The 13,550-nt window shown below is 48.1% G+C and overlaps 1 protein-coding gene across 1 annotated transcript; it reads left to right on the top strand.

Annotated features, from left to right (window-relative positions):
- The first annotated feature begins 1,323 nt into the window (after positions 1-1,323).
- On the top strand, positions 1,324-5,690 carry SSR2 (signal sequence receptor subunit 2). The gene is made up of 6 exons (XM_027798874.2): positions 1,324-1,468; positions 3,070-3,224; positions 3,794-3,892; positions 4,282-4,390; positions 4,561-4,638; positions 4,930-5,690. The coding sequence occupies exons 1-6, from the start codon at positions 1,379-1,381 to the stop codon at positions 5,038-5,040; spliced, it is 642 nt and encodes a 213-aa protein (XP_027654675.1). The 5' UTR covers positions 1,324-1,378; the 3' UTR covers positions 5,041-5,690.
- Positions 5,691-13,550: the final 7,860 nt, after the last annotated feature.

Genomic DNA, 13,550 nt, shown 5'->3' on the forward strand with positions numbered 1-13,550 from the left:
CATTTCCAGCTCACACTGTTAGCCAGGAAGAAACGCAGACAGAAGTAGGTTGGCTGCCTTAGCGTCTGCTAGTCAGCTGCCTGAGGAAGGGGCTTTGCTGAGAAATTCGAGCCTCTTTGTAAAAAGCTCTACACTTCTCAGGCCAAGGACAGGTATTTTCTCAGTATTTGTGTGATGGGGCCCTCATCCTATCATGACGCTGCAGCAAACCCTGCTGAGGTGCGGGCCAGGGCCAGCACTGGTTTAAGCTCTGTGGTGCTTTCTGTAGTCAGCAGCTTGGATAAACCCTGTGTGGCTCGGCAGGGAGAGAAGAAATCGGGTGTATGGGGAGCCACTGCTAAAGATTGAAAGTCGGGAACTTTGATAAAAGAAAGAGGATGAGGTGGTGATCTGGCAGCTGGAGCCCTGGAGAGGTGGATTCATGGGCTGTTTGGTGTGTGAGGAAGATGCATGTACAGAGGGGTGTTTTTTTGGCCCCTCTACCATCAGAGGCCTGCAGGCAGCTGCCTGAGAGACACTGGTATAGGCAACCTCTCAAAGCTTCCTCCAGCACTGAAAACCAGGCCTCATGGCTTTGTGTTGCTACTGGTTTTGCAACAAGGAGGTCCGGACATTTCCTAATCTGTTGGAAACAGAAGGGTGGAGCATCTCTGCTGTGGGGTTAGTTAAGCGGAGTATCCCTAATATATCAAGATACAGTTTTGGGGCTTGTGCACTAGGACAGGCATCCCACCTTCTGTTTGAGGAATTTAACCCTGCTCTCATCTTCTCCCTCGTTGCTTTCCAAAGCCTCGATGCGGTTGGCAGTGCTGGCGAGCTGGGCAGAGCTGCTAGCCATCTTCCTCACGGGCATCCTGCTGCTCTGCGTGGAACTGCTCTTGCGAGCCATGGTGGTGATTGGGCTGCTGCTCTATGTGCTTGTCACAAACTGAAGGCCGGCCAGGTGGAGAGGGTGCCTCTTTTTTTCCCTTGGAGAAGGCGGTAAGAAGAGAATTGTGCCGACCTCGAGACCAGATGGGGAGGAACGTGAGCAGTAGCCAAGGGAAGAGGGAGGTATGGCCACCTTCTGCCTTCCTACGGTACGTCCCTGCTCGGCAGCTTTGCTGTCGCCTCTCCCAACGCACCGACTTGCAAGGGGCCTCCAGCAAACCCCAGTCGCAGCTCCAGACCGAGGCCTGTTCCCTCAGGAATTGCTGGTGGGAGCCTGGTCTGCCGCACCCCCCGCTGCCCCGGCACCCGTGGGGCTGGAGGCTGGGTAGGGCAGGGGCCGGCACTCTGCGAGGAGGGGCGATAAGTGCTATTTTTGAACGAAAACCTGGTGGTTTCGGGTTTTAGGAAAGCTGCATCCTCCTGGGCGGGGAGGACTACATTTCCCAGCATGCCGCGGGCGGCCGCCATGTTGCATCGCGTCACTTCCGCTGCTGCTACGCTGACTCGGCCTTGCCCTGAGCGCCGAGGGGCAGAGACGGTGAGGGCTGGGGGGGGTCCCGGTCTCCGGGGGGGGGGCTGGTCGGGGCCTGGCGGTGGCTGCGGTGGGGGTTTTGGGGGGACGGGAGGGCCCAGCCGGGCCTTGCTGCTGGTGATGGCTGCGCTCCCCATTTCTTGAGCGCTGAACCCAGCGGTAGCGTTTAACTATACGTTAAAGATATATGTGCGCAGAGCGTAGGTCAGGCTGGCCCTCGAGCTGCCCGGAACGGTGATTTAAGGAGCTTCTGATCCAGGGAGTCGGCCTTGGGAGAGGTGAACCAAAGAACATCCCGGTTTTGCCGTGTAGGCCGGCACACTTAGACCATCGTGGTGTTAAACCCTGAGGAGTCAGCTCCTGCGGCCCTCAGCCTTGCCCTGGCCTCGTTATAACACTAAAAATCACACCCCCTGAGGAAATAAAAAACACTAAAAGACCCTTCCTCAGAGAGCGTGTGCAGTAGCATAAGGAGTATAATGGATGTGCCAAAGCGTAGTCAGTTATCTGTACAGACCTGCCCACCGGGCATGGAAAGTGTGATAATTTTGGTGTATAATGTTTGTAACTATGGCTGGCTTTGGTCGCTTGCACCCAGGTTTGCACAGCTCTGTCGTAAACCAAGATCTCATCTCGGGGTGTCAAACTGGGTTCTTGCACGGCAGGAACGGGCTCACGTTTGAGAAGCGCTGCCGGCTGGGGATGTTCTTGGGTTTGCGTGGAGCCGTATCCCTGAGCTGCCTGCCCTGCGTGGGTGTGTAGGAGCAGCCGTGGGTGTGTAGGAGCAGCCAAGGGTGGGAACGGGAGTGTGGAGACTGTGGCAGGGGAGGAGAGGGGAAGGAAGGGTCCTCCGGCGTGGAGGCTCTGACACGCCAGCGGTTTGTGCGCTTCAAAGCACTGACAAGTCTCCTGATGGGTTGCGTGTCTAAGGGGTGTGTGGGCTCCTTGTCCTCTCAGCAGGGCAGCTCCAGAGATGCTTCAGGAAAGTGGGACACGTGGCCTGAGGCAGGGATTGACCGAAAGGCCACTGGAGGGAGTTGGTGGTACCTCTGTGGCTGGAAATAGGAAAGGATAAGAAATGTTGGAAATGAGGAGCTAGGAGTTTCTAAGAACAGACAATTTGGTGGGGAGAAGAGCTGACTCTGTTGTATAAGACACTGCTGAGAAGCTGCCGTGCTTCGCAGTGGCAATTAGTTGCTAAAACTGGTGAAACGAATTGCCGGAGCTTTTGCTGTGGAAGCTAGTTAGAACAGGCTTTGTGATCGGAGACCTTTGCTAATTACTAAGATGTGATAAAGGGGAGCGATACTTGCCCAGGCTTTGAAAAGGGAGAAAACGGTCATTTTTCTTCTGTGCCTGCTGGTCTGGGTCACTGCTGTGCCAGTTCCTACGTCCTTGCACAAAAGTGCACAGGTATTTCAGGGGCAGTTGCAGACTTGCGTGGAGCGAGGGTAGCGCTCTGCCAGCTTGTGATAACCCTTTATCAATATTGCTGTGAAGTGTACAGCTGTTCTCCCACTACACATGAATGCCTGAATCGTCTTGTTTTCATCATTCTTTTTGCAATTAAATCATCAATGACGTTTCATTTTCTTTTTTTTTCCTAGATGAAGCTCCTGATTCTCGCCGTGTTTGCCCTGTTTTACGTGGTGCGCTGTGAGGAAGGTGCCAGGCTCCTGGCCTCCAAATCTCTGTTAAACAGATACGCAGTGGAGGGCAAGGACTTGACGTTGCAGTACAACATCTACAATGTTGGCTCTAGGTAAGCCTCATCCAGCATCCTAGTACTGACCCAGGGCAAACGTTACGTGTGTATTACTATTCCTGTACTCCATGATGTGCTGTTAGCTTTGCTCCCCCTAACTCTGAGCTTACCAGCAGTGCTTGAAGATTTGACCCTGCAATTTGCCTTTTTCTTCCTCTTTCGTTGTCCTTCCTTTCACCGTTTCCTGCTTTCACCCCACGGCTGCTCTAGCTGTTGTTCCAATGTGGTGTAGTATACAAATACAAAAGTATTGTGATGCTCTGCTCCCCATGCACGCAGCCTCTCACTCTTGGATTTGTGAGCTCTTTCGCCTCTAGCTTCCCATTTTTGGGGTTTTTTTTCTTTCAGTTTCTCTCAGCTTCACCTTCCTCTTTCTGCAGTCTCCCTGTAATGCAGCTTGACTCTCCTCCCCATCTTCTACCAGTGACTTTTCATGTTTCAAAAGTCAGTTTTTCCAGCTGCTGAACTGTCAGTATGGAGCCGTCACCCCCCTTTGCTGCAGTACCCTGTGAGGAGAATGCCAACTCTTAAGATTCTTTTCTCATCCCTTTTTTTGTTGCATTTAGTGCTGCTTTAGATGTGGAGCTGTCGGATGATTCTTTCCCCCCCGAAGATTTTGGCATTGTCTCTGGGATGCTCAATGTCAAGTGGGACAGGATTGCTCCGTATCTTTTCATGTTGTGAAATCTCTCTCAGCACTCATTCTCACCCCCAAGCATCCTGTAGCTCTCCCGTCTTCATCCATTTTTGCTGAAATTCCAGCGTGCCAGACCCTGGGCAGGGTACTGGATGCAAATCTCTCTTCTTGAAGGTGCTGTGTTAAAAAAAAAAAAAAAGTTCCTTGCAGAGAGGGCCAGGTCCCTGCGCAATTCCTCTGCCTGGGATGGAGGAGCAGCTGGATCAGCCTTGGATGGGTCTGGATGTCTGTAGCCACAGGGGGCTCGCATCTGTCAGCCGCACTGACTTTTCCACCTGGTTTGAGGCTGCTCTTTACCCATCTCCTTGCTTTTCTTTGATGAAATGCAATGGTTTTCCTTAACTTAACGGCTCTCAGAGCGAGTAACGTGTCCCACACTGTGGTTCTGCGGCCTCTCAAAGCTGGTTACTTCAACTTCACCTCTGCTACCATCACATACCTGGTGCAGGAGGGCGGACAGGTTGTGGTGAGTTGACTATTTGTAGGATCCTTGCCCAAATCAGAGAGCAGATACACCTGGCTGCGCTCCTTGAGCTGCTTGTTGGGGGTTGGTGCGTGTCCCTGCTCTCCTACGCTGCACAGGCTCTGTTGCAAGAAGGAAAGGTGGCAAATACTATGTTTTTCCCCCTCTTTCAGGTTGGTTTCACTAGTGCTCCAGGGCAGGGAGGCATCTTGGCTCAGCGTGAGTTTGACAGGAGGTTCTCCCCTCACTTCGTAAGTACCTTTCAATCGGGAACGGAAAGTGCAACCCAGCGCGGTGGCTTTTGGCCAGCTTGTGGTGCGTTTGGTTCGTGCTACGGTCACCTGGAAAATTCCAACATGGATTGCAGTTAATCCATATTGGTTGTCCAGAAGAGTATGGCAGAAAAAGCAAGGAAATCTCATCCTGGCTGCCTCTGTGGAGGAGCTGGCATGGTGGGATTTGAGCTGGAAGAAGATCTGATGGCTGCAAACTCACATGTACATGATTTGTTTTGACTTCTTTGTCACCATTTCTCCTTCTAGCTGGACTGGGCAGCTTTTGGTGTGATGACCCTGCCCTCCATCGGGATCCCACTGCTGCTGTGGTACTCGAGCAAGAGGAAGTATGACACCCCCAAGACCAAAAAGAACTGAGCAAAGCCACCAGCACCCCAGAGCTCGGGAAAGAAGCCACCCAGAACAGCAGGGATCAGTAACAGTCACCCTGCCAAGCACCGCCCTGTCGGCAAGAGGGAATCCAGCACTTCAACAGCAGCGATGTGTTGTCTTCTACATTTTAAGAAAGAAACAAATGAAAAAGAACCCAACTGGAAATCCCAAACTGCCTTGTCTGTGTGTTCGGAGCAGAGGCCCCTCGCTTCGTTGCAGACAGTGCTGGTGCCTCTGTGCTGTGACCGAGGGGTGCAGCTCCGCAGCGTCTCTGAGGCCTGCGCTGCCTTCCAGCCTCCATTTGGCCCAGTGGCTCTTTGCCCGCTGCAGTCTTCACAACCGAATTAAATCTCAGGGCCCCCTTCTCCCACGTGCTGCCTGCCTCGCTGAAACATCTGCGGGAAGGAGCTCTAGTGACAAAACCAGAGCTCCTTTTGCTAGAGGCTTCTCAGAGCTGCTGTTTTTTCAGGTGGGGTGCAGGAGGTCCCTGTTGATGCTTGTTCTCTCGGAAGCCCCGCTGTGTTTCGGTGAGCGCTTCGTTGCTGTGTTTCTGTTCTTTCTGGTTGCTCTGTTAAGGGTTGAGCTGTGTTGAGGTACTGAGGATTTTTTTTAATAAAAGAAACACCATGAAAGAAGTTTGCCTTTCTTTTGCCAGGAAGTCCTGGAAGCACCTGGCTGCTAATAGGTATACAGTCAGTAAAATAAATCACTATAAATAAAATAAATAGAAGAGGGAAGGAAGGGTCCAGAAGGCCTGGTACTTTGCACCAGCTTTTTCTCCAGCTCCAAGCCCCAATACGAGATTTTCCTCCAGCTCCAAGCCCCAATACAAGATTTTTCTTCACAGCCATACATAATGTAGCTGTGACTGTGCCTTGGGCAGCAATTCGTGCTTTTCCTGTGGGGGAGGTAGTGGCATAACAAGGGCTGACAAGTGGTGAGAGGTGGCTGGTTTCTGCCTTGAGCTCTGGGCAGGGAGCCCGGGGCTGTTCAGAGACCGTGGCTGTGCCGTGCTCCTGTGGCACTGTATGGCTTGGTCTGCCCAGCTGTTGGACCTCACTCAACAGCATGGTGGTACCAACTGAGAAGTCCTGGGCCATGCCAGAGCGAACGCTGTGCCTTTGTTACCAGACCAATGTTTCCAAGTTGGAATTTCAGAATACGGACAGGCTGAGAGAGCTGGGGTTGCTCAGCCTGGAGAAGAGCAGGCTCTGGGGAGACCTTGGAACAGCTTCCAGTGCCTAAAGGGTGCTTATAAGAAAGATGGGGCCAGTCTTTTTAGTAGGGCCTGTAGTGACAGGACAAGGGATAATGGTTTTAAGCTGAAAGAGGGGAGACTGAGATTAGATATTGGAAGAAATTCTTCACTGTGGAAGTGGTGAGGCGCTGGCACAGGCTGCTCAGAGCAGCTGTGCGTGCCCCATCTCTGGCAGTGCTCAAGGCCAGGCTGGATGGGGCTCGGAACAATCCATTCTAGCAGAAGGTGTCCCTGCCCATGGCAGGGTCAGAACTAGATGATCTTTAAGGTCCCTTCCAACCCAAACCATTCTGGGATTGTTCTCTAGACCCTTGGCGCCAGCTCTGCTGCCCTGCTCTGGACACGCTCCAGCACCTCCATGTCTTTCCTATGGCAAGGAGCCCAAAACTGACCACAGGATTCAAGGTGTGGCATCACCATTACAGGGGGACAATCACTGCCCTCATCCTGCTGGCCACACCATTTCTGATACAAGCCGGGATGCTGTTGATGGCCTCCTGGGCACACGGCTGGCTCATGCCCAGCCAGCTGTCAACCAGCACCCCCAGGTCCTTTCCCACCAGGCTGCAGCGCTGCCTGGAGCTGGTGTGACCCATGGGCAGGACCCGTCACAGAGCCTTGTTGAACCTCGTGCACTTGGCCTTGGCCCATCGGCCCAGCTCCCTCTGCAGAGCAGATCAACTTGGTGTTGGCTGTGAACTCAGTGCACTCAATCCCCTTGTCCAGATCATTGATAATTAAATGATATTAAACAGGACTGGCCCCAGCACTGAGCCCTGGGGAACACCCTGTGTGCATGGCGCCAGTGGGATCTAACTCCATCCACCACCACTTCGGGCTCGTCCGCCCGCACAGTTTTTACACAGTGAAGTGTGCGCCTGTCAAAGCCGTGAGCAGCCAGTTTCTCCAGGAGAATGCTGTGGGAGAGAGCGTCAAAGGCTTTCCTCAAGGCTAGGTAGACACCATCCACATCAAAGGCCCATCCACGCTGGCTGGGTCTGATCCCCCCATTGTCCTGCACATGCCGCGTGATCTGCACTCAGGGCGATCAGCTCCATGCCCTTCCCCGGCACAGAGGTCAGGCTGACAGCACGTAGCCCCCCAGACCCTCCTTCCAGCCCTTCTTTAGGTGGGTGTCCCACTTGCTGACCTCCGGTCTGCTGGGTCCTCCCCGGTGAGCCAGGGCTGCTGATGAGGCATGGAAAGTGGCTCAGTGAGTGCTTCCACCAGCTCCCTCGGGCGGATCCCATCCGGTCCCAAATGAGGTCACATTATATGCCGTTAAAAATTGAAAGTGAATGCTTAGAAACTGTGAGTGGAAGGGGAATGATGATACATGCATCGTAAACTTCTTACCAGTCATATATTCTCTGTGGTCCTTTAAAAAACAAACCAAACCCTCCTCTCCCTCCATTAAAATTCTAACTTCTGTGAAATGATCCCATCTTCTTCCCACCATGAATCAATTCCCAAAGCTCTCCAAATTTCTGTGCAGGAATTTCAGAGAGTGCTGTGCATTTGTGAGCTAAAACACAACCGAGGTCAGTACCGCTACTCCAGGCACTTGTGTTTTGGCAATTCTAGGCTCCTCCTCACTACCATGGTGGTACTTCCCTGCTGCCCTTCCCTGCAAACTCACACACAGGCATTTCCCAGACAGCGGAGCACAGAGCTCTAGCCCGTTACACCTGAATTCCTCACATTAGGTAAACAGGAGTAAAGCAGCCAGCCCAAACAGCTGTTGCTTCTGTTTCATAAGCTACATAAAGTACTACTAGTAGTAATACTCACTTTAGCATGCTAGAATTAGTGAATTAGAGAGCTGAAGCAGTTCTTTTTACTGATCTCATCACTCAAGTAAACACCCACCTCAGGGTTTAAACCTGCATTAAGTTACTCATCGCAGAAGCCCACGAGGGTAAGAATCCTCCTTCTGGCCAACACAAGTTTTCAGTATCGGCTACAATACCGACCTCAGCGGCTGTTACAAGTTTTGTGGCAGGTACGTGAATTCTTCCTGCTTTTAACCAAATCACTTCTAATTCCAGTTGATCCCATAAAACCAAAACAACTAAGCTTTCAGACATCTGAGTAAACTAAACAGCCTGAAGTGGTCTATAGCTCTACTTCCCAAATAAACCCTTCACATCCATGTTAAGGGCTCAGCTGTTTTTGGCCAAGCAGGGAAGGTTTAGCTACCATGTTTCCCCGAGCCGCCGAGTAGATGGTTATATTGCCCCGCTGGCTTACCATTTCCAATCTGTCACCTCTACAATGACTGTAACTGCTGACAAAACTAACACACTGGCATTTCTTTGAAAGCTCTTTTGAGCCTTGTTGACTTCTCTCGTGGATTGAATAGTGCCTTTAACAATATCCCCCCTGAGGGCGCCAGAAAGCCAGAAAAACCAACACCACGTGCAGCAAGAGCAGCTTCCCACCCAACTTGTAATGGCGTCATCTCGTGTTTACAGGAGGAAACAAGTTCAACTGAAGCAGTGCTTTTACGTTTACCCCATCGCCTCAGCTCTCCCACTACAACATGATATGAAATCCGCCACTCATGGAAGTTTTTTCCGAGGCCAGCTTTTCAAGGTCAAGGCAACCAAGATAAATGATTAACATTCTGTCCAAGCAGAAGGGAAAGGATGAGATGGAAAAGAATAATATGGAAAGATAATTGTGAAAAAACAGTTTTTCCTCTGTCTTCACTAACGACCTGGATAACACCCTGTACAACATCCTTACCGTTACTTGTCCAAGCTGGTTAACCTCAGGAATGGAGCAGTTAGTGACAGACAAGTGGATGATGGACTGTGGCTGGGGCCACCTTCTGACATCACCTGAAGTATATTTAAATAAAACACAAAGCTGTTCACTGAGGAAAACAAACCCTGGGGTTTAGGGAATTAATGTCTCCAGTTGCCTGTTGCACACCTCTTCCGCAATATACTGAGGGGGAAAGGAAGCTGTCAAAAATTCTGATTTGTTCAGAAGAAATGCTCGCCTGCATCATACTGTGAGGAATACGAGTGATTTTCTTTGGAATCAGCTTAAACGGAGGAAAGACCCAGTAAAAGGGGAAATATTCTGCTGTAAAACGTTATACACATTTCTCTTTTTTGAAACATCAGTAGACAGAATACTAGGACTGTTAGTGTTGAATCACATGAGCCTGTCTAAGAAGATTTTGGCACAGATTTATTACAGAGTACAGGGATTTCTAGCGAGGGAAGTGATTCTGCCTTCTGAATGAAAGGACTAGGAGAAAACAACGGATACTTTACCAAAATACAGAAATGGTATCAATGGTCCCTGACAGCAAATATTTATAAGATCCTTTTTTATATGAATGTAAAGACATATAAAACATCCCGGCTTCAGAATATCATCGTAAGTGGGAATATTTTTATTTTTTCTTAAAGAACTTTGGAAAAAGGATTCCACAATGGGTCAGAAACACTCAAAGGTAAAGCAGATTTAAAAGCTGCACACTCTTAGCTTGACTTTCCAAGGAGCAGAAGTGAATCTTCTTCCCACCTTGTCCCAGGCCATAGCTATCAGTTGTCTGGCCGACAGCAACAGCTCTGAAGTACGTACAGTTCAGAGTATTTTCCCACTTCTTCCATTTGCCTGTGAATACACCTTGCCATGGCTTCACCGTTCATTTCCTTCACGATAACTAAGAAAGAACTGAGGCAGGAACTATCTACTAGGCAAGTTGTGACTACTCTATATTGAGGCTTGGCTTTTGGGATATCCATAGTCCTAGACAGAGGATGCACGGAGCTCCAAGTGGCAAAATACCACCTAATAAATACAGTGAGTGTGAAGGAATCAGTTCCTCTGCCAGAAGAAAATGTATGGACTAAGCTACCAGCTCAGAGTTAACGCAGAGGCGTATCGCTGTTTCAGATGTGGTTTATATAACACAGAAACATCGGCAGTGGGAGATGAAAAAACATCTTAATCCTGCAACTAGGAATCTCAGGGAGCTTTACAAATAAAAGTCAATTGCCACAGCCTGCCAAAAAAAGTTATCTAGAAATTCATTAGCATTTTACAGAAGGGTAAGTGGAGGTTCTCCTGAGAAGTCATTGCTAAAGCTGGCAATTACAGTCCTGACACCTTTCGTGCACTCTACCAACGTTTGCACAGTAGAAAATAACAAGTGGTTTGTAAATGGTGTTTCTTCTGTAATTATCAGTTCCGGGTTTTTTTTCAATAGAAGGTGAACATTACCAGTTAGTACTGCAACCTACCAACTGTAGTACTCACACAAGTATAATAATAGGAGACGCTGCTTGCAGCTTCAGCTTCATATACCTGAAGTTTTTCCTCTGCAAAGGAATTCAGTGAAAACTCAGGATTTGAACAGTAACAATGAGAGACTTGCCAATCTCAAGCTAATTAGAGAGAGAAGGGGAGAGCAGAAAGGACCAGAGTGCTTCACACATTCTTCCTTGAGGGCTCTGTATCCGTGTCCTGCTCTGCATCCTTAATTCCAAGGCCTATCTTGGTCTCCAAACACCTTGTAGAAAGTAACTTGCTCTTGCAAGAGAAATAGAGCGCAGCTTGAACCACAGAGCAGTTCCTTTCACATAGGTGTGAACAAGAGTATTATTATATGAACTGAGGGACTAGAGAGAAAAAATTCTGAAGAAAATTACCACCTTTGCCTCTTAACTGTAGAAGATCAGAAACCAGTTCAGCTTTTATCCCTGCATTGCCATCTTCCAGGACCTGAACTATATGGTAAGACCCCTCATGAGAAGACAGGAGCTCTTTAAAATGCTCCTTAGAGAAATGGTGAGTTACTCTCAGGTTCTGCAAATTGATAGAGATTAGTGAAAACTGTGTCCCCCCCCAAGGAAAACCCAGTGCACTTTCCACAAACGCAGAATTGTGCATTTCTGCAGAGGTTTGTAATGCCGTAAGAAGATTGGTATGGATGAAATGTGAATAGAAATGTGTGTGAGGGAGAGACTGAGATAACAACACAGCAAGGGTTAAGCTCCTTCTCCCTCTCATTTCCTTATTAGTGCTAAATATCTGTAACACAATTAATCATGGCACTCCCTTTGGCAGCTGCTGGTTGTTAACTAAACACATACTCACATCAGATAAATACAGTTTAGTACTGGCTGCGTCATAAACTTCCTCAGTGATCACATACTCTCACTCCACTTCCAGTATCCACCTGTCTCCTGCGTAGACGGTGAAACCTGAAATAAAACCTGTGGTTTGCTCCTGACAACCACCAACAGCAACTAATGGTAGTAATTCATTTTTCATTAAGAAACACAATGTATTATCAAAAATTATTAATCTGCATGCCTCAACTGGCTTGGAAATCTGAAGTTTGTGTTATGCTTTGTCCCAGGGCAGGCAATCAAAGTGCCAGTGATGCCAGTTTCTCTAACAGAAACATCTTCCTGCTGCCAGTAAACAGATTTCAGCACAGAATGGAGAAGGACAGCCGTGAGGCAGCCTGCACTTATGGTCACTGTGAAGCTTTTCTGGATAGGAATTAGTGACTGAAGCAGAAAAGCTCTCATTATGCATCCTCTGAAGTATCCAGTAACATGTAAAAACTAATTCTTGAATCCAAACAAACACTCTCCAACAAAAATAGTTCAGCAAGCAGCACAAAAGTGGCACGAAGGCAGTCATGACACAGGCTTTCCAAGCTCCGAGGCCCATTCTCTGTTGTTAATCTTTAGTTTAGTTAATTACGCTGATTTAGAGAGCAGCCCACCAAACTGAGAAAAGCCAACTTCAATTTTCAAATCAGTGCACTTGAAAAGATGCAGTCTGCTTTTGCCTTAAGATTTAGATGCCTACTGCCAACATAATGGATGCAGTTATATTTTAAAGAAATATGTTCCTGATTAAAAAAAAAAAAAAGGGGGTGAGTTTTACAATTCATTCTCTTATTACCTACAAATTCAGGTTCCACACACATGGAAAGTGCAATTAGGAAGACCAGATGCAGCTTGTATGTGAACATCTTTGTTTTCCTACAGGAATTCTTTCATGATTTTCATTTTATTAAAAGAGAATATAGACATCCTCAGAGAGACCAAGTAACTACTCTGAGAATTTAAAGCATTCAGAGAAACTCAGAATTAGAGCCCAAAATTTTCTGTTTGCCTTTACAGTCTCTTTTACTACAAATCAGGCTGGTCACACTCAGGAAAGATGGCCACATATCCAGACATAAGATTTAGCTGGAACTCTCTTTAGAAAGATACTCTTATGAACAGAGCCAAGGCTGCTCTGTCCCAGCTGCTCTCACTGTGGCTGTCTTCACCTCCAGGCTACTGGAAGAAGGTCAGACCCACTAGACACAATAACTTGGTTGTGAAGTTCAAGTTCATGATGTTCAAGGGCAAGTTCTAATTCTGCAAAAAGGTCACTTTACAAATTAGGGGAATCTGATAATCCTCTACAGCAAGGCGAATTCACACAGAGACTAAAACTCATGAATTCTTGCTAGCTGACATAGTAAAACCAAACCTCTATTCCTTTTAAACATGAAGACAACAAGAAGCATTCCTTTCTCAGAAGGAAAAGTTACAGCTTTGGAATTATAGGAAACCTTATCTCACAAGCAATACCTGTGATGTCCAGAGCTCTCACACCCAGCTCCAGGGGAGAATCATCCTGAGTTGGGGAGAAAATTTCAATATTGCCTATCATATCAACAATGGCATCATGACAGAGCAAATGGCTGGTCACTACGAGAACAAATAAACCTTAATTCAGCACCTACAAGCTCATAGTGGCTTCAAAACTCATGAAAAACTAGTACTAGTGAAAATAATAAAGAACAAATAGGTGGCTTCCTGCCCTACAGAGCCTGAATAATGGTACCACAAACCATAGGTTTTTCAACAGAAGAAATTGTCCGTCTTTCTAAAAATTTACATCTATGTGTACAGTCCTGTGCTCTATGAATTTTTACTTTTCTACCTACCACGTTCCTCAGCCATCACAACACAGCTTAGCTTTCTGGCTTGCAAAGACTGAGCAGACACCAAAGCTGTCCGGGAACAAAGGACACTGTTCTCATCAACGGGCTCAGCAGAGGCTGTATCGTAACACGAGGAAGGGCTGAAAAAAAGACTGGATGATGTTTTCCAACCCCCTCCACTCACAGGTATATCTTTAAATGGGCTTAAAAGCAGGAAGTGCTTAAATAAATGCAGGTTTGTCATTAAAGCACTCCCTTCTT

Source organism: Falco cherrug, chromosome 19, assembly GCF_023634085.1.
Source record: "Falco cherrug isolate bFalChe1 chromosome 19, bFalChe1.pri, whole genome shotgun sequence".
Taxonomy (NCBI): domain Eukaryota; kingdom Metazoa; phylum Chordata; class Aves; order Falconiformes; family Falconidae; genus Falco; species Falco cherrug.

Excerpts from the sequence above, each read along its gene's own strand:
- SSR2 (XM_027798874.2), top strand. The coding sequence starts at position 1,379 with ATGCCGCGGGCGGCCGCCATGTTGCATCGCGTCACTTCCGCTGCTGCT. Across the intron at positions 1,469-3,069 it reads AGCGCCGAGGGGCAGAGACG|ATGAAGCTCCTGATTCTCGC; the intron begins GTGAGGGCTGGG and ends TTTTTTTCCTAG. Across the intron at positions 3,225-3,793 it reads ATCTACAATGTTGGCTCTAG|TGCTGCTTTAGATGTGGAGC; the intron begins GTAAGCCTCATC and ends TGTTGCATTTAG.